Source organism: Tachysurus vachellii, chromosome 17 (genome assembly GCF_030014155.1).
Source record: "Tachysurus vachellii isolate PV-2020 chromosome 17, HZAU_Pvac_v1, whole genome shotgun sequence".
NCBI lineage: Eukaryota > Metazoa > Chordata > Actinopteri > Siluriformes > Bagridae > Tachysurus > Tachysurus vachellii.
In genome coordinates this window covers 9,329,259-9,351,147 of record NC_083476.1, presented here as the reverse complement: position 1 = coordinate 9,351,147, position 21,889 = coordinate 9,329,259, and the positions used below count along the sequence as shown (strand labels likewise).

General features: G+C 38.9%; 1 protein-coding gene across 4 annotated transcripts in view; it reads left to right on the top strand.

Moving 5' to 3' along the window:
- acsl6 (acyl-CoA synthetase long chain family member 6) overlaps positions 1-21,889 on the top strand; it is an 87,779-nt gene that overhangs the window by 9,505 nt on the left and 56,385 nt on the right. Inside the window, exon 1 of one of the 4 annotated variants that reach the window (XM_060891122.1) lies at positions 11,320-11,446. The exons of 1 other annotated variant lie outside the window; for it this stretch is intronic. In XM_060891122.1, the coding sequence (XP_060747105.1) occupies positions 11,389-11,446 (58 nt within the window). In that variant the 5' untranslated portion in view covers positions 11,320-11,388. Of the gene's footprint in view, positions 1-11,319; positions 11,447-12,291; positions 12,363-21,889 lie in introns of those variants that run through there. 2 more of the 4 variants (XM_060891123.1, XM_060891125.1) reach the window with 2 other exon arrangements.

Here is a 21,889-nt window from a genome sequence, read left to right as displayed (position 1 = left end):
TTTCAAATATTCTTTCTCCAATAATGTTTGCAGATGATACAACCTTAATTTTCTCTCACTCAAATGTTAATTTATTGATTAAGAGTGTAAACGATAGTCTAATTGCTTATGTGAATTGGTTTAATTTAAATAAATTATGTCTAAACTTAGGGGGGCACGGTGGCTTAGTGGTTAGCACGTTCGCCTCACACCTCCAGGGTTGGGGGTTCGATTCCCGCCTCCGCCTTGTGTGTGTGGAGTTTGCATGTTCTCCCTGTGCCTTGGGGGTTTCCTCCGGGTACTCCGGTTTCCTCCCCCGGTCCAAAGACATGCATGGTAGGTTGATTGGCATCTCTGGAAAATTGTCCGTAGTGTGTGATTGCGTGAGTGAATGAGAGTGTGTGTGCCCTGCGATGGGTTGGCACTCCGTCCAGGGTGTATCCTGCCTTGATGCCCGATGACGCCTGAGATAGGCACAGGCTCCCGTGACCCGAGGTAGTTCGGATAAGCGGTAGAAAATGAATGAATGAATGTCTAAACTTAAAAAAAATCTAAATTCATTATTTTTAGTGGAAAAAAATTATATCCTAAGGACTTAGCAAAAATTACAATTGAGTCTATTGAGTTGCCTCAAGTGTCAACTGTAAAATTCTTGGGAGTTTTCATTGATGAGAGTTTGAGTTGGAGGGAACAAGCTGATTACGTACTGTAAGTAGGAAAATACATAAATCTACTGGTATAATAAGGAGGGTTAGGCATCTTATTAGCACAGAGTGTCTTCTTACTCTTTATTATAGTCTAATTTATCTGTATCTCTCATATTGTAATATAGTTTGGGCAAGCACTTTTCCCAGTACTCTTCATAAAGTTTTTTCCCTTCAGAAATGCTTTGTTAGGATTGCAACCCGATCCAATGTATATACTTCATTGGTTTCTTTATTTAAAAAACTTCAGGTTCTTACTGTTTATGATAGCAACATTTCTCAAATTTGTGTCTTTATTTATAAAATATATTCAGGTGAAGGTAACATTCCAGAGCAATTTACAATGTATTTTAAAGTAAATTCACAGTTACTTAACTCGTCAATGTTCAGATTTTCATTTCCATAAAATTCTTACTTATTTAGGGGTATTAAATTATGGAATGTTTTATCTCATTTAACAGAAAAATGTTCTTCTGTAAAAAGTTATAAAAGATGTATAAAGAATCATTTTATTGCTGATTTGTAATTGTGCTTTTGTTCACTGAAGTTTTATGTACTCTATATAGTTTTGAAGTTTATTATTATTAAAGAGTAAACGGCAGAAAGAGTGTACATGAACTGCAGCAATTATGAACCTCTGGATTTGGGATGGTTAGGGTGAGCCTAGTGAAACTTAGTGGTCAATGTGGGATCAAGGATATCGTGGGCATCAACCCAAGACATTTCTCATATGGATAATCCTCCCAGTCTACTAGGTACAAGGTACTAGGCGGATTATTCTGTGTATGCCTGGGTAGCCGGAGCTTGGGGCCTCATCCACACCCTGGAAAACTCTTGGGTATAAAGTTCATGGGATGTAAAGTTGGTTTGATAGGCATAACTGGAATAGGCTTTTTTAATTTCCTCCATTCTGATCCATTGAATGGGCATGATGACCAGTGACTTGGGAGAGAGTGTAAGCTTTGTTCCAGATTTGTAAGTCACGGTAAAATTAAAGCAGGTCAAAAATATAGCCCATTGTGCTTGTCGAGGGTTCAGTCTGTTTTTATTTACTCAAGGATTTTATGGTCTGTTATAACTTGTAGGGCTTGTTGGGCTCCATCTAACCAATGCCGCCACTCCTCTAAGTCTTCCTTGATAGACAGGAGTTCTCTATTTCCATCGTAGTTGGCTTCCACTGTATACAGTTTATAAAAAAAAAAAAGGAAGATTGGGGTGACCTCGCGCTGAGGTCAACCTGGATTTTAGATTTTTGAAAGCCTTTTGAGCACAGAGTGGCCTTTCTGAGTTTTCTTGGCTTGCCTCCTGGAAGGGTTGTGAGGCCACTGAGTTGTACTTTTGAATGTACTGTCTGTAGTTGGCAAATCCAAAAAATGCTGTACAGGTCTTATGGAACTTGCACCTCTGCTTTGACATACAATTGGTGCTGTAACAGGCATGATAAGACCTGGTGTACCTGGTGGATATGTTTTTCCACAGTGTTAGAATAGATTAGAATGTCAGTTATGTCATGTTAAGTAGGTCTCTACTTAAACTCATTGACAAAGGCATGGAAAACTGCTAACATTCTTTAAACCATACATAATTTCCCAGTATTTATAGTGCCCCTGTGACATCAGGAAGGTGGTCTTCCATTTGTCCCACTCCCGTATGTGAACCAGGCTGTACTGTATGTGCTCCATAGGTCTACTTGGTGAATACTCTGCCCTCTTTAAGTTATTCCAGGGCTGGGGGCACCAGGGTTAGAGGGTATGGGACAATACATGGCCTGAGAACCCCTTCATTCTTTTTAACAAAGAAAAACCCTGGTGCTGCTGGGGATGTCCATGGTCACTTAAATCCGGCTGCTAAGCCCTCTTCAATATATTTAACCATGGTGCATGATTTATGGATAGACAAAGGGTAGACTTTGCTTTTAGGAGGTGTGGTGTTCAGCAGGAGTGCTATCCAGCAGTTTCACGGTTGGTGTGGTGGTACAACGGAGGCCCTTTCCTTACTGAAGACATCCTACAGATCATGGCATTTCTGTGCTACCTTGATTGGTTCATTGGTGAGGGGGTTTTTGATGTGACAGTGCAGTTGAGGCTCCCTCTGGAGGCAGTGGTTTAGGCAAAATGGGGACCAGTGGGAAAGTTCTTTGGTATGCCAGGTGATATGAGGGTTGTGAGTTTCTAGCCATGGAAATTCTAGGATATTGGGGTTATTAGGTTATGTAGTGAGATAAAATGTAATCTCCTTCACAAGAAAAAGTCAAATGTACTGTATAGTGATACAGGGACTGATGAGTTAAGTAGCCTTCTCTAATGGGCTGGTTGTTCACAGCGGTAATTTATATTGGAGCAGGACATGGTTTGGTGGACAGATGGAGTTTCTTCGACCAGTCCGCTGTAAATTAGGTTTCACTTGGTGGCTTCCTCCCAGTAGCTCTCTGGCTAATATGAAATGGAAACATTGCATTGCCTCAAAAATCTGTTACAGCTATCGCCTTTACTGTTGCATTTTTCAGGGCGAGGTGTTGCTTGTCCCCAGATGACTCAGAGAAGTTCAGTACATCCTTCTTAACATTTCTGTAAAAATTATGTAAATGTAAATTATGTAAAAACGCTCACAAACAGTTTATTACATTGGAGAGTTGCTAACACAGGAGCAGATGACAGCAACAATTTCATATTTTCAAATGCTTGTTGACATTGCAAGGTTCACTCGAACTTAACATAGCTCAGCTCAAAACAGGGAGTCAGGTAAAGGCAGCAATGCCTAAACCGGATCACCTGTACTAAATACACACTGCTCACCTTTTTATCTTTATCTGAGCTTTTTCTCAATTTTCCTGTGCTGTTTAACTGGCTAAAGACTTGAATGTCTTAAAAAAAAGAGGCTATTTGCTTAATTGTTAGTAAAATATACTTAGTAAATATAGCTTTGCTCTGTTTTCTGTCTGTAACGACTAGAATTAAAATGTAAAATATAATTAAATATTCAGGAACATTCTTCTGTTCAGACATTATTATTATTATTATTATTATTATTATTATTATTATTATTATTATTATTATTATTATTATGTTTTGTTTATTTATTTATTTATTTGTTAACTATATTGCATGCCAGAAAAGGCAGCACCGTCTGTGTTGTTATTTTATTGTAATCTAAAATCTCATTAGGCTTTACTTTTTACAAATTTTCATTCAGCACATTCCATCAATACTTTATTCTTTCACTAGACCACTAGTGTACTGGAGTAACTGGTATTTGTGAAGAGGATGTTTCCAAACAACGATTACATTGAATGGCTTTGAAATGCAACAACTGTTGATATTTTATGTGCTTTTTTGCAGAATTTTTTTAAATAATTAAATAAAGGTACATGGGTATGGAAACAGATGTATAATGCACTACAATGATGCTGGTGATGTCAGGGAAGGCAGGGATAAAAGCAGACCCAAATGCAAGGATAACATGTTAAAAAAAAAATATCAACAAAAGAAACAGACAGGGAACATAAATTCACAAGCACAAGAACCGGCAAAACATGCTACATAAACCGACAAACAAAGAAAAGGACTACACACAACATGGAGGAAATAAATATACATAATAATGAGTCTATTACTAACAGGTGAGGAATGCTCCCTAATGTTCCCACAGAGAATGTCCAAGCAAAAGTCCTGACAGGTGATGTATGTACCTGGCATTCATAATGTATAACATGGTTCAGTTGTAGTGTAGAACAGTCTCTTAATGTCTGGAAAAAAAATGCCTCCAAGGAAGAGAAATCAGACCCATACGCAGGGATAGTGACAAAAAAACAGCAATTTATTCAAATTCACAGGCTACAGACATATGTGAAAAAACACCTGGAAGCAATGTGAGGCAACAAGGTTATAAACATATGTCTGATGTCTAGATGCTGTTGGCTTACCACCCTCACAAGTCGCTCATTTTTGTAGACTGTGGAGTGGTGGGACACTTTACATCCCAGGAAGCCCTCATGTCTGCTTTAGCCATTTAGGTATGCTGCCATAGCTAGTTTTGCCGGAGTCCCTGCATGCACTTTGCACATAATTTACATTGTCCCTAACCTGATTACAGTCATACAGGGACGTCGTGGCCTAATGGTTCGAGAGTTTGTGTCCTAACCCTAAGGTTGTGGGTTCGAGTCTCGGGCCGGCAATACCATGATTGAGGTGCCCTTGAGCAAGGCACCGAACCCCCCAACTGCTCCCCGGGCGTCACAGCATAAATGGCTGCCAACTGCTCCGGGTGTTCAATTCAATTCAATTCAATTCAATTCAATTCAATTCAATTCAATTTAATTAAGAACCGGCCTGGCAACACACGTGACACACATACACAATACATATACAACACAAATAAAGAAACATGTAATTCTATTTTGTAATTCTTCCATCACCCTAAGTTTTATTTGTGGTGTTAGCTCCCAGTTGGATAGAGAGAGTGTAGATTTATGTAGTGGAAAGTCTGGATGCCTTAGGCAGAGTTAGCAGTTCCCCAACTTTGACATTAGGTGCCAGCATAATCACAAACTTGTGTTAACCGAGCAGCACTCCGCTACACTGAACACTATTTACTCAGTGAAGCACCAACTGAGAAAACTGAAATTCTGGTTATAGGACACATGAAATTAGCTAGACCATAAAATGCATCCAAGCTTTCTAATTTTCTGATCATCATGTGCAGCAGTAAAAGACTGATGCACATGTGTGTGATTATTGACTCGAGTCTTTCACTTGAAGCCCACATACAGTACACAACTTTACTATGATAGCCTTCTTTCATCTCAGAAATACTGCTAAGATAAGAAATATAATTCTTCTACATTCAAATTTCATATTGATTATAAAATACTTTATTGACAAAGAACTTCATGGTCTTGCACCTCAGTAACTGTGCAGTACCTGGTAATTTATGAAATGCCATGTCTACTTCAATGAAAATGTGCAAAGTTTTTGTTGGTATCTCAAATAATAAAAGCTACAAAAGGAGGGAGCAAAGCTTTAGTTATGTACCTGCCTTCCAATTATTGTTCAGGACTTAGGACTCAGTTCGATTTCTCATCACCAACACTGGCCCCACATGGACAAACCAAAGGTATGTATTTGAGATGTCTCACTTTCTTTGCTCTTATAAGCTGCTGCTTAGGATTCTGGATCTTATAAGCTGCTGCTTAGGATTAGCATTCTGTTAATAACCTCTACTCATTTATTCACAATCATTACTAACCAACATTATCGATTGTTGATACTTGTTTCATTGATTATGGATGTAATAAATTCTTTTTGAGCTAATTCATCATTTCATCTCCCTTTAATGTTGCATCTCTGAGCTAGGTGAAGCATATGAGGGCTTGTTTTGGATTTCAATCACAACAAATCGATTCATTTATTACTCTTATTTGGTAGATGGCAGAAGATGTCTGGAGCATCAAAATTTGTTTTGATTAGCGGAAGAAGGTGAATTCTTGTGGTCTAAAATTATGTTTATTGTAAGTGCTAGGTTGTGGTTATGCTTTGCATTGTTTTTATGTTTTAGTTTTTTTTTATGTGTGTGTCTACAGGGTCAAATGAGCTGCCATGGTTGTGGTTCTGGACTGTTTGTTCAATTCTATGCCATCAGTATTTGCTTTCTTGGCTGAATATTTTGTATGTATTAGGGAGGCTCAGCTAATTATTAATACTAATTATTTATTATTATAGATTACTAAATCTTTTTTTAATCATTTTGTTGGTCAGTCGGGTTGAATATAGAATTATTGAATTATGTAATGCTCCTTCAGAGGAGTTGTTAAATCTTTGTTCTAAAAAAACAGCTGTGGGAAATTGTAGAATGGTATGAACTAAGTTGTATAGAAAAATGACTGAGAAAGGATGTGCTAATAGCTGGGGCTAGTTAGGAGATTCAAAGCCCTTCAATTACACATATGGGATTAAAGTATGAGCAGTAGAAGAAAGTGCAAGAATGTGAGGTTGAAATAACAACGATTAAAAGGGATTATTTAATTATACAGTGTGAAAATGAGCTTGAAAATTGAAACATGAATAAAAATTTGTGATGAAATGACAAAATCAAGAAATTAAGTTGAAGTTTGAAGAATTCAGAGCCATTCATTTGATTTGATTAATAACCAAAAATTGTGTGGGGAAAGCCCAGGAGACATACAGTATACTGCCCTCTCAGTAGAGGCAAACACACATTGAGGTTACTAAAGAATTAGTTAACCATTTTGCCATTTAACCATTTCTTATATAATAATAATAATAATAATAATATGTTTAATGTATATAGCACCTTTCCCAAGCTCAAGGACGCTTTACAAGATACAGTATTTCAAGACAGATGAAATATAGTGTAACATACATATACAAATTCGTCGGACATTTGCCCAGGACGAAGGATCATACATATACAGTACATACATATACATATTCGTCTGACATTTGCCCAGGACAAAGGATCACATGCAGCTGCATGAGATAATAACAGAGGACAGGACTATACACAAAAACATACAATACAAGAGATAGGACTCTACATAGTACACGATACATACACCACATTTCAGAAAAATTAAGGACTCCTAATACATATGCATTTACTGATAGTGAAGGTTGAAAAGGTGGGTCTTAAGCCTTGATTTAAATTCAGACAAAGTGTTGATGGTTCTGAGTGCAATGGGTAGGGAGTTCCATAGTGTTGGAGCAATGGCAGAAAAGGATCTGCCAGCCACAGAGGATAAACGGCATCTAGGAATACAAAGAAGTTCAGAATTTGAAGACCGGAGTGATCGTGAAGGTACATAGGATGAGAGAAGATCGGAAAGATGGGGGGGTGAGAGCATTTAGAGCCTTATAAGTGAGCAGTATGATTTTATATTTTATGCGAGATGAGACTGGCAGCCAGTGAAGATCAAATAATATAGGGGTGATGTATATGGCTATAAGAAATTTAGCAAATTGACCAAAGACACCCCATTTATTTCTGAAGGATTTATTTCTCTATCGAGAGAAAGTGTCAGTGTCTATACTGTCATTTTGGTAAAAAAAAAAAGTTTTGATTCATGGAATTACATTACAAACACTCTATGTCCCACTGCATAAAGTTATTTTTCATTCTCCTTTAGTAAATGGAAAGGTGATTATGGGAGAGTGATCTTTATTGCCAGCGGAGGGTGTAATTTTGGGAAATTATTTAACTAGTAAGAGTGTGTGGCCGGAGTACGCCCCAGGCTCGGACCAGACCAACTTTCGCACCCCAAGTGTAACAGTGAGCACTGGGCATGCATGGCCTTGTTGCTGGGCCACCAATTGTCTGTTTTGAAAGACTTTTTAGAGAAACTAGCACTAGTCTTTTGTCTTGCACTGTGAGTACCAGGTTGCACAGACGCACTTTATGTGGCTAAGATTACCTTACTTAAGTACTTAGCTCTGTGTTGTTTTATGTATGTCTGTCTTTGTTCTATGTAGCACCATGGTCCTGGAGAAATGTCTCATTTCACAATATACTCTGTCAGCTATGTATGGTTGAAATGACAATAAATGCTTCTTGACTTGACTTGACTTGCAATACAAGATACAAACATACTTCATGCCATAATTTATTCAAACCTCAATTGATCTATTGCTCCAATAAGATATAAAAATGCATGGGTCTGTATTTTATGACTTGTCCTCTGCCTACTTCCAGTGTATTGGAATGTGACATGACACTGTTTCAAACATACAGATATTATATCAAGCATATAGACATAAATAAGCTAAATAATGTTGATACAAAGTTATATAATAATAATGAGCAGACAAAATATTTTTGAGATAATGAATGTATGTTGTGCATTGTTATCCTTTGATAATGGTTAAAAAAATAATCCACATTAATAATCAGAATAATAATAGTCTGTTTAGAACCCTTGTGTGTGCATAGGAAGGAAGATTTGGGAGACAGGTGTATTTCTTTACAAAAAACGCATAGAATTCATCGTAGCATTTAAAAGACAAATAAAACATATATACAGAGATTCACACACTAAGAGCTCCCAACTGAAGCACAGCATGCTAGCCTTTCCCTCCACCACTAAGGGTCCCTTGTCTGACGAGACTCCTCAGTCTGTAGAACAAAAGGGAGAAAAAGGTTGGGCCCTTGTACAAAACACCTTTTACCTTTCGCACCACAAAGCATGGTTCCATCCACCAGACCAGATGTGTTTCGGTCTCAAATCTAAATCACTGCTGCATTATAATTTTTTGGACACACTTGCCCATGCCCTAAGTGGAAGCCCAGATTGCCGTGAGTCCTGCCCATCTCAAGGATCCCAGATATCACAGTTAGTTTTATAAAGTCCTCACAATAGCAGACTGTCTCATCTTAGGCACCAAGTCAACAGGGCTCCTCCAAACACTTTGGGACTCATTGTTTACTCTATGCCATGCATAGATTTGAATTTATCCCTTACATTTTTGTATTTAGTCAAAAACACATCACAAAATTCCCCTTCTTCAAGATGGGGAGAGGTGGTTAGCACAAAGGACTTGGGTAAAAAGGGCCAAAATTCTAGTCCCAGCTGCTCCTGTTTTGGAACTAACATCACTAGAGCCCCAGGAATCACCTCTCACAATGGTTTCAGGACATTGAATTGGTGTATTCAAAGTCCATTGCCTCTATCTGTGCACCTGCCCTCGTAATGTGACATAATCTCTTTTCAGGCCTGAAGCAAATTCAAGTATGTTATTCATTTGTGTGGATTGCTCTCAGGTTTTTGCTGTTAGATGTTACAATTGTTAGGACACAATGCGAGGAGAAACGATCTACAACACTGCCTCAAGACACAGGACTTCATTCAAGATCCTGACTAAGAAGATACCTCAGAAAAGTGCTTCCGCAATGTCCATGCCCATGAAAACTAACACAAAGTTTGTTCTACTAATTCTTGTAAGGATCAAGAGGACATCATAGTAGTACACCACCTATGAACATAGCCACAAATGTGTGGCCAACAGAAATGAGACATGAGACAGTTCAGTGTTACTGCCACTAAATGGCCAGTCATATAATGAGTCACCTTTAACAGCAATTCCCTACAGGTCTGTGGTACCAATAATCATCTGTTGGTCAAAGATGTGCCTCAGGGTCTTTTCTTGTGACTGATCCAAATGGAAATCCCCACAATTCCCCTACCCTCACTTTCTGCCCAACATGAAGCTGACATTTAAGGCCCCGTTCATCTTCCATAGCCAACATTGTGCCCATTTCACACCTACAAACCATACTTACTAATGCCTGAAACCCTAGTTGATTTCTCCTAGGAATTACTGAATGGGTGAGATGGGTGAGGATTACAACACCTCTGCCATATGAACTTTACTCCAAAAAATATAATATACAACTATAAAAGATAATTTACTTATAATCACACTATACAATGTAACCCAGATGAGTCTGGGTTTCCTTTGGAGTCTCGTTCCTTTCAAGATTTCTTTCTCATAGAAAAGAAGTGAAATGTTAGGACTACAAAACATTATAACATGAGGGATATTTTGTAACATGAGCAGTGGTCCAGCCATCTCTCAGGGTAAGAGGGAAGTATACAACAAGACTCTTATATTCTGGCACTGAGGTCCAGACAGCTGAGTCACCAGCTATCTTCAGAAGATGGTTGAAGTCCTATTTCTTAATGAAATGCTTGAACTTGCACTTTCTCCTCTGTTTATTGTGTGTGCATTTATATATATATATATATATATATATATATATATATATATATATATATATATATATATATATATATATATATATATAAATAAAAAAAATTAACAGGCTTATGGAATCTTAAGTCTGCAACCTAGTGAACCAGAGTTAATATTCAATGATAGAGACTTAAAAGCACTTTTGTAGGGCACTCTGGATAAGAGCATCTGCCAAATGATGTAAATGTAAATGTAAATGCTGTCTAAAGTTAGACTACCTTGAGACTAGGTACCTCCTGATTGTCTCTAAAATCTTTTGTGAAATGGGAGCAACTGCCACAGAGATTCTCTATCACTCTTGCTTCCTTATTTTTTTTTCTTCACTGTGATAAATCTCTGGACCATAACATGATAGTTATAGACAGCTATTGTACCTCATTATGTCCTGTCATTCACAAAAACCTTCTTGGCTTATTACTCCTGCTGCAGTTATTATAATCATTAAAGGGAATTGTGTTAACTTACATGGCTATTTTAATAGCGCTGCAATTTCTGACAATTTGCCTCCTGTACACAACTGACATTTAGACCTGACTACTAATTTCTTCAATCTATAGAAGCATTTAGAGACAATACAATATATTAAAATTATAGTAAATTTGTCTCATTTTAAATTAACACTAAACACAGAGCCTCAGATATCTTTGTGAAATTTTACTTCTTATAGTAAAATGATCTTCCTTTAATATCCTTCAGGATGTAAATTTTGGTGCAATTTTTTAAACCCATTGTTCATGGCAAACAGTAATGAAAACTCATCATACTAGTATATGTGGGAACTACTACATAAAGTCTGGTATAAGGTGCTCCGCGTTAGGCCATGCCCCGCTCTCCCCTGCTGCCACTGGTGAGATCTCAAGCCTTACTTCACTCCTCAATGTAATCTCGCATTTAACATCTGCGACTTGAAATACGTGCGGCATGCTGCTGAGACTGCAATCTCAATGACACAAACCATGTTCGCCTTTGCTCTAGTGGCAGGTTCCCTCTGGATCATACTAGGTAGGTTTAATATTGTAATTTCAAATGGGTGTGACGGTGTGTTAGACGACGACATTGGGTTAAGGCAAAAACAATGTTCATTTAATTAATGGCTAACGCTAATAAATACTGCAATAATTCATTCGACACTGGATATTAGGAGTGCGCAATGGCAAGCTTTGTAATAAGGATATTGCCTATAATCGGATCAGTTGCGTTACTTTTAAAGGTTGAGAAGAATAGGATATCCGACTAGGAGGCCAATGAAAAAATACAGCGTATTATAAATAATAACCTTATGATAATGTATCGATGTAAACAATATCGGTAAAAAAAATTCAATTCACTCTCTAGCACACTGGTGAGATTAGATTTTAGGGAGAGGTTCACTGTGTTTAATATTGGCTTATTGAACAAGCCGTGTAAATCGGCATAGAATAACCTACGTACAGGGTTATGTAGGCTATATCTGGCCGCCATTAATGTATTCGCATATGATGAAAGATTACGACTTGCACGCCTATCAGAAAATTAAAAAGATAATGTGCTGCACATTGTGTTTTTGAACTACATTAACGTGAGCTATAACTTATGCCTTGGTTGAGTCTGATTGGCGGGAGCTGTCCACACAATGGCGGTTCTGAAAACCCATAGCCAGTGCAAGCTCATCGTTAGAAGCTGTATGAGCAGCCGGTTTCGATTATATTTTTTGGAAAATAAGCATTAGTCAGCATTAGGTCTTATTCGTATAAGCCTCGCACGCGCACACACGTACATTCACACGTATTCTCCATGTGGTACTGCACCGTATCAATTATGCAACGAGTTGGAACTAGAGACAGAAATGAACCCCTCCTCAATAATTAAGTGGCTGGGACCTTGTATTTCATCACGGCACGGTAGTGCACTTCAGTTTGACTTATTTGGACACAAGAAGGTAAATACTATATTAATGTTTTTAAATGCGTACTGTTAAAGGACTTAATGCATTGTACGTTTTCTTTATTCTGCAGAGGTTGTGATCTGGGCAAAGGCACCTTCCTTAGTGCTAAATTTAGCTCATGAGGCACATAATTGTTTGTAAATTCAAGCCCAAAAATTTGAGCAGCATAACTCTCTCTTGTTAGGTTTCCACTCTGATATGTAAACAAGCATGAGAATTTTGTCAAGGATTCTGGGTCACAAATAAGGAAAGATGTTTTCTATGCAAAGGTTTTCTGTATTTGTAGACATTTTGGGAACTGTTGTGACTTTGTCTCAAATGAGGATTCATTAAATACCTTCTAGTTAGTCTAGAGTGGCGTGATAAATTGCCCTTACTTCAAAATTTGCACCACTCATTTTCTGGTGTTTGCATTTCTGATACCTGAGTATGTTTATAAAAATGCATTTTGATGTGCTTTGTAAAGCCAGTGCAAGACCAGTGTATCATATAGCCAAGATTAGAGTGCGGCACAGATTATAGAGGGGGAGGGGGTGAGAATTGCATCAGCTGAGTGTGGGGTGATACGGTGGCCAGCAAGGATAGGTTAATTTCGCGTTAGGTGTTATCCCTCTTTCTGCCACTCAGCACTCCTTATCAGCTTTAACCTTCCAAAGATAGAAGGCTGACATAAATTTTCTAAATGTAAGACACATATGCATACACTTCACCTACAGTATCTCCAGCAGTTCTGTAAGTAACTGCTTAGTCTTGAATGTAGCTGATTGCATTTGATGCAGTTTTCCAGTGATTTTTGTAACATTGTAACGTTTCAGATTTCAGATTGTAATTATGAAAAAAAAACCTTGTAATACTGAACACATTTGTGTAGAGGTTATCCGGTGATGGCTGAATTTTACTATTCAAAAACGGTTGAGCAGTGTACAGATCTGTATGAGCAAATCAAATATTGTTAACAAATCTGCACAGAATGGATAAATATGCCTGGTGTTACAGAAAAGAATGCTTACTTCAAGTACTTTAGAATACAACAAAAATGAATCATATGCCCTGCTAATCATATCTAGTGTAACAGGTTATCAAGGCAGAACAGCTTAATTGCTCACATGTTGCAGATTGGGAATATGGGTGGGTCAATGGTAGTGATACAACTGTTACCCTCTTTAATAGTAGTTAATATGATCAATTATACAGTATCAAGCTCTGCAATGTTTTCTCAGTGATGTATTTATGTACAATCAAAAAATAAAAAAATACAATAACAAACAATCATCAACCATACTTCAAAGACAGTCAAAATTCAGTTTTCAATAACTTTCCTATGTCTTTTAGTTAAATACTTTACCCAAAAAATTAACATGCAGTTAGACAATTACAATTGCTATGAATTACAAGATGTGTCAATGTATATGGATATCAATTATATATTATTAGTTTTAGAAGTGTAGATAGTAAAGGAGAAATGTTTACTTTATTTGACAGCTTTAAAAGGACAATTCATTGAATGTTGTGGGATGTGTTGCCAGGGCCAATCAAACTTCCCATCCCAATCACCTCATAAAAAGGCTTGAGAGTAACCCAAAATGTTCATGTGCATGTGCTCTTTTTGCACTTTTTTGCTCTCAACAGCAGTGTACATTTTGCCCTGCACTGCTGCTGCTTTATATACCTGCAAGATATAAGGCGGAACTTCAAAATAGACTTGTCCAAATTTCCCACCATTGATAACTTTTAAGTGGTGTTTTCAGTCAAATGACAGTATTGTTAGTGTTTTGCTATGTAATAAGCCACTGATATTGTTCTATTGTTTTTCAAACTTTTGCTCTTTTTTTTGGATTTATTATACTTTGGATTATGTCTCTGCACCTCTGCATCGTTGTATGTGTGTTTTTGAACTGTATGTTGTGTATTTTGCTATGAAACTCTGCATACGGATTCTACTTCCTCTGTTTCTGAGAGTTCCTCACATTAACATATAACAAATTGGCAATGATTATTCCTTCATTTACAGCCAGTCTAACTTTTTTCTGCAGCCCTGCTTGTCAGAATCCAACTTAGATTCTATTCTAAAAAATCTCAGTAGGGACTTTCACATGACGTTATAAAATCAGGGTATGAATGAACTAAATTGACAAGTATATTGAACTTGACTTATACTTGATAAACCTGCCCAGGCCCCAGTCCTAGTGAGTGTGTTTCTACTGTTCTGCACATCCTACATCAGTTTGTGATCTGCGGATTTTGGAGGTGAAATCAACACCTCAAATTCTCTGTTGTGTTAAATTGTTCCTGCCCAGTGTTGCAGGGAAGCAGGGTGCATTATCCTGAGGAACAGATGACAATATTAGATGGGATATATTAGGCAGAAAGTAAATAGTTAGTTCTTTCTGTTGATGTGTTGAAAGCATAAAAATGAGCAAGTATAAGGACTCAAATTTGATAGTGGTATGCAGTTTTCTTTTACTTACTTAAATGGCTGTTTACGTGTCTGAAACTTAGCTGGGAAACAGATGGACTACTGTCAAAATCTTCAAAGAAATGTTAACACAGCTTTACTCACTATCACTACCCACTTAACCACCATGGAAACCTGTATATGCAATGCAAAAGTAATCCTGGAGATACTTGGGGAAAAAGTTCAAGAATGCAACAAGCAGAGAGTGCCCACCATGGAGAAAAACAAAAAAGACAATCCAGATCATGAAAGATCTTAACAAGGTACTAAACCTTTAAACATATGATTGATTACCTACCTCTCCAACACATGGAAGCTCCATTCAAACTGTTCTCTTAGCTCAAATCATAGCAGATAATTTGAGCAGGCACATGAGTCAGCACCAGAGTGTCAAAGCACAAGCTACTGTTAAATAGAGTAGTCACCCAATCACCCAAGACTAGATAGAACTGTCAGGAATTGCAGAGCCAAAGCGAGGATTAAACTCTACCCAAATGCAGGGATGACAAAACACAATTTTAATAACAGAAAAAACAGAAATGCTAAAAGTACATTGGTATGCCACAGTCCAGTGGAAGCTACGATAAGGATCAGGGCCCACATTGCCACAGCCAAATACCCCCAGATGGAAAGACAAATGCTAAGAAGCCAGCTCAATGGTATGATCTGACCCATCAATATGTATATCTGAACAGACATCAGATACCCAGATGGAATAGTAAGCTGGCCAGAGGAGGAGGTTGTTACCACTGTGAAACTCATCACAATGAATAGATGGGCATATACAGCATGAAGAGGTTCTATGAAACTCTAGCAATGAATAGAGGTAGGGTGAGTATTAGTGAGTGTCAGTCCCACTGCAATGAGAATATCTCAGGCAGCAGAAGGCATAGGATAATAAGGAGAAAGAGAGAACATAGTGGAAGAGCAAGCCCCTCCAAGGGATGCATCATCAGTGTCTTGAATAATTAATTGCTACCAGTGTCTAGAAAAAGCCAGCCTGAAGAACAGCATAGGATGTAAGATGTCCGGAAGAAGGAGTCTAGATCAAGCTTTAGACTCATGCAAATCTATGAAAAAAGTATGAGTTAGAACTGTTTAAGTAAATTATGCTCTGCTTCATTAGAACTGATTAACCATATTGTTTACAAATGTTTGCTTGGTCACTTACAAAATATGTATGTATTTCACATACTCTCTCGTCTACTCCAGGATGGTGAAGAGTTCGTAGCACAGCTCTGATTTGCAGCTGGATTCTTGGTTTCCATGCTTGCTTCCCTGCTGTCCAAAACACTTGGGGCGATGAAATAATGCTGTCTGTTCAGCATCCAGGCTGTAATAGCGAGAGGAGTGGGAAAATGCTGTGAAAAGGCAGTGGTGCAGGCCTTGCCATCATAGTGATGTGTCACATGATGTGACAACGTGACAGGCCATCCACATTCCTGTCTTGGGTCCCTGCTCTGTGTTGGACCTGGAATGAGAAATCCTGTAGCGATATGAACCACAGAGTTACTCTGGAATTGGTGTCTTTAGCTTTAGCCATCCATTGGAGAGGGGCATGGTTGGTCACCAGGGTGAAGTGCTGACCCACCATGTAGTATCCGACTTCCTTGATGATCCTTTTAATTGCAAGGTCCACCCACTCAAAGGAAGCCTAGCATTTCTTGGCAGGGCCCAAATTCCTGAGACGTCAAACCTACTTTGAAAGACTGCATCTTTTGATTGAACTGGCCTAAGATTTGTCACCCCTAATTTGATCAAAAGGTGCAGGCTATTTGGTAATACCTCAAGTAGTAAAAGCTACAGTACATCAGGGGGCAGAGCTTTTTCTTACAGATCCCCACTGTTGAGACAGCCTTCCAATTAGTGTTTGGGACTCAGACACAGTCTCAATGTTTACGTCCAGGATGAAAATAGTTTTGCTTTGTTTAGCTTTTTCTGAATAGCGTTTCTTAGGTAAAGGAGCAGATCTGGAGAATTCATGGGCATAGAGTGTTGGGTGAAATGGATGTTTGGATGCTGTCGCCCTCACAACGTTTGCTGACTGTGGGGTGGTTGGATGCTTTATGACCCAGGAAGCCCTCATGTCTGTGTCACCTTCCGGTTCTCCCTTTTAGTTATACTGTCATAGCTAGTCTTGCCAGAGTCCCTGCCTGCACTTAGCACATAATGTACATTCTCTTTAACCATCACATGATTACAAGCATACCTAAAATTTGTCTCTTTCTGTTTTTCCTCTCTCTCTCTCTCTCTCTCTCTCTCTCTCTCTGTTGAGTTATACATGCAACTCATTAGCTAGTCTGATTGCTTCTACTTCTGGCCTACTTTATCAATCCTGACACCTTACCCAATGGGCCACCCAGAGACAGTCCTGAGCTACTGTTGCATCGGCCTCCTGGTTCTTGTTTTCCCAACAATATTTCCACATGAAAAAAAAACATCCACTCTGAAATCCAGGTCAACCATGTCCTCTTCCTCTACCTTTTTCACGGCCATGGCGAGACAGTGTTTGCTTGACTTTTCTTGTCCTCTCTTAATCCATTTATGAAACCGTTTCTCAGATGCGCCTCATGTAGTGTAAGGTCAGCCGCTGTGTCCATGTTATCAAGGCGTTCGAGGCCGCTGTGAGCGTCATGTACTTCTGTCCATCGTTCCATCGTCCTCTTGTCTACATAAGGATATGTCATGTCCATTTTTACTGGAAATGCCTGGTCAAGAGCTTCAGCCAGACCGCTAGTAAGTCTAGTATTCAGCATTCTCACCATTATTCCAGTTAATGTGACAAACATTATTTGAACATTAAGAGTATTTCCTTCTGGCCAGTCAAAGCACAGCCAGCAAAATCAGATCAGTTCATTGTCAAACTTTCGACCTCCCACTTCACTTCGGAGTTGTTTTTCAGCATCTTCTATGTTGTTTGATCCCCATGGACGGTACACGAGACGTGGGGATTACTGTACCTGCTACCTCGAGTATTGGCATTTGCATGATGGAGGGTAAATGTTCTTTACCGTCTGGGTGAAGTAATGAGCTGTGTCTGCCATGTAGATCTGTTTTATCTGTGTTCTCAGAAAGAGCTGGAAATAGGATCTGGTCTCTCCCCTTTTAAAGTTGCATTCTATTGTGCGTGTGATATCCTGGTGGAGAGTAAACGGTCCATTGGGTGGGTGTAGAAGCCACAGCAGTGTAACAGGCTGGTGGTTGCTTATTGTTCGGCTGTGGGGTGCCTAAGGTGGTGGTCTGGGCGGGCAGCTGTCCAGGTCTGGGTCTACAAGAGATTTAAAACCCTGAAGAGAAGAAGATTTTGAATTAGTTTGTGTGTTGTTTTGTGTGCTCTGGTTTGGGCCTCAGTTGCTCACATATTATATGCAACCCAATCTACTTTTGTTTGTTTCCTGTTTTCATAGAGCTAGTGGAGGAAACGATCTTTTGGATCTTTTTAATATTCTGATCCGATTCAAGTCAAAGGTATGTAATCATAAAGTGCGGCAAACTTTCAGCTTGTCCAGTGTGTGAGCTGGAGCATGTTTAATAATTCTTCCCCCGTAATTAGCATTAATTTTATTTGTGATAAGTGTATTTTAGATAGCTCTCTGATGGAGAAGATTTTAACTTTAGAGGTGCGCATCCAGACACTAGAGAGGAATAGTAATAGTAGTGTAGTTTCTGTAGGTTTCTGTTAGACACCCTCCAACTCTGGCATTAGAGCTCTCGCAGCGGGGCGAATGGGTGACGACTCAGTGGCAAAGTCGGAAAGCCAAAGCTAAATCTAAGGCTTTCCCACTTGAGCACCACTCCTCTCCGCTTCACATATCTAACAGGTTTGCTCTCCTCAGTGAAGCACCCGCTGAGAAACCTGAAAGAGCTCTGGTTATACAGTAGGAGACTCCATCTTAAGGCATGTGAAATTATTTAGGCCTTTAGGGGCTCCAGCAGCACTGGTTAGGTGTAGCCATGTCACCGTGTTAAACATATATTTATATCTTCTACTGCAGCACCATGGTCCTGGAGAAACGTTGTCTCATTTCACTGTGTACTGCAACATCTATATATGGTTGAAATGATAACAAAAGCTTCTTGACTTGTTGACTTGACTTGAGAGAGATTTACCAACAGTCTCCCAGAATTATCATCCATGATTGGATCGCCATCAGACCCCACAGAACTTGTTAAGGTGACTGACTATTTATAGTCAGTGTTTCGCTACAACCTAGATATTGTAGCTCCACTTAAAAGGAAAGTAATTAGAGAGAAAAAACCCTGGACAACAAACAAACTTTAAAACAATCAGCTAAGAAATTAGAACGTAAATGGCGTCAAACTAAATTATCAGTATATATATACTACATGTTTACTCTACATTTTCCTACATTTATATTTAATACTGTAGCAAAATTATAACATCAGGCATAAAATTCAGACCAATAATTTCATAGAAAACAAATTGGTAGATAACCCAGCTGTCCAACTTTAGGCCAATATCAAACCTCCCCTTTATCTCCAAGATCCTAGAAAAGGTTGTAGCTCAGCAGTTATGCTCATACCTACATAGGAATAATATTCACAAAATGTATCAGTCAGTATTTAGGCCTCATCATAACACAGAGGCAGCACTGGTTAAAGTTGTAAATGACCTGTTACTGGCCTCTGATTAGGGTTGTGTCTCTTTGCTAGTATTACTTGATCTTAGTGCAGCTTTTGATACCATTGACCATGCTATTCTACTTGATAGGCTAAAACATGTTGTTGGTGTTAAAGGGACAGCCCTCTCTTGGATTGGGTCTTATTTGACAGATCGATATCAGTTTGTTGTCATTAATGTTCGGTGTTCCGCAAGGTTCTGTTTTAGGTCCATTGCTTTTCTCCCTATATATGCTATGCCTTGGTGCAATTATTCGTAAACATGATATTGGCTTCCACTGTTATGTTTTGCATTATGTAAATGCAAAAATTTATAACATCAGGCATAAAATTCAGACCATTAATTTAATAGCAAACAAATTGGTAGATAACCCAGCTGTCCAACTTTAGGCCAATATCAAACCTCCCCTTTATCTCCAAGATCCTAGAAAAGGTTGTAGCTCAGCGGGTATGCTCATACCTACATAGGAATAATATTCACAAAATGTATCAGTCAGTATTTAGGCCGCATCATAACACAGAGACAGCACTGGTTAAAGTTGTAAATGACCTGTTACTGGCCTCTGATTAGGGTTGTGTCTCTTTGCTAGTATTACTTGATCTTAGTGCAACTTTTGATACCATTGACCATGCTATTCTACTTGATAGGCTAAAACATGTTGTTGGTGTTAAAGGGACAGCCCTCTCTTGGATTGGGTCTTATTTGACAGATAGATATCAGTTTGTTGTCATTAATGTTCGGTGTTCCGCAAGGTTCTGTTTTAGGTCCATTGCTTTTCTCCCTATATATGCTATGCCTTGGTGCAATTATTCGTAAACATGATATTGGCTTCCACTGTTATGTTTTGCATTATGTAAATGCAAAAATGTATAACATCAGGCATAAAATTCAGAACATTAATTTAATAGCAAACAAATTGGTAGATAACCCAGCTGTCCAACTTTAGGCCAATATCAAACCTCCCCTTTATCTCCAAGATCCTAGAAAAGGTTGTAGCTCAGTGGGTATGCTCATACCTACATAGGAATAATATTCACAAAATGTATCAGTCAGTATTTAGGCCGCATCATAACACAGAGACAGCACTGGTTAAAGTTGTAAATGACCTGTTACTGGCCTCTGATTAGGGTTGTGTCTCTTTGCTAGTATTACTTGATCTTAGTGCAACTTTTGATACCACTGACCATGCTATTCTACTTGATAGGCTAAAACATGTTGTTGGTGTTAAAGGGACAGCCCTCTCTTGGATCGGGTCTTATTTGACAGATCAATATCAGTTTGTTGTCATTAATGTTCAGTGTTCTGCAAGGTTCTGTTTTAGGTCCATTGCTTTTCTCCCTATATATGCTATGCCTTGGTGCAATTATTCGTAAACATGGTATTGGCTTCCACTGTTATGCTGATGACACGCAGCTATGTGTTTCAGCTAAGTCAGATGTGAGTCACCAGCTTAATAAGGTTGAAGATTGTGTGAAGGACATTAGACAGTGGATGCTTATTAACTTCCTCCTGCTTAACTCTGACAAGGTGCTTTTACTAGCTCCATAGGCAGCCAGAAGTAAGCTTTCTGATTACAAAGTAACTCTGGACTATCTTTTTATTACATCATTTGCAGCAGTAAATGACCTTGGTGTGGTTATTGATACCAGTCTCTCATTTGAAGCTCACATAAATAATATCACAATGATACCCTTCTTTCATCTCAGAAATATTGCTAAGATAAGAAATATGATGTCATTACATGATGCAGAAACACTAGTTCATGCATTTGTTACCTCTAGGTTGGATTATTGTAATGCTTTACTGTCTGGATGGTCCAGTGGGGAGCATAAAAAAGCTCCAGTTAATCCAGAAAACAGCAGCTAGAGTCCTAACTAGAACAAGAAGATATTAACATATCACCCCTATCTGTCACGATGCAGGACAAAGGCGAGTGAGGATCCAAATGCAGATTTTAAAGTTTAATAGTCCAAAACCACAAGAAACAGTTAAACAGACAGAACAGAACAGGGCAGAACACAGAGCTTACAGGAAACAGGAAACAGGAACAGGCACACCGACATCCAACATCTAGCAACGACCAACACCAGGGAAGTGGACAAACAGAGTATATATATCAAACAGGAACCAATCACAGAGCAGAGACAATCAGAGACTAAGACAACACACCTGAAGGAGAGAAGGAGTACAATGAATGTCCATGGAAACCAAAGAGTGGGCGGAGCAAACAATTAACCACAGGAAAAGACAGCAGACAGAAACAGGACAGAAACACAGACAGACTCATTACAGAGCCCCCCCCTAGGAGTGGATTCCAGACACTCCAACGCAGAACCGGAGGGCGGCGGAGCGGAGGCGGAACAGGGGGCGGGAAGGCGGGCCAGGGCGGAGCCGGCAGAGCGGGAGGCCAGGGCGGAGCCGGCA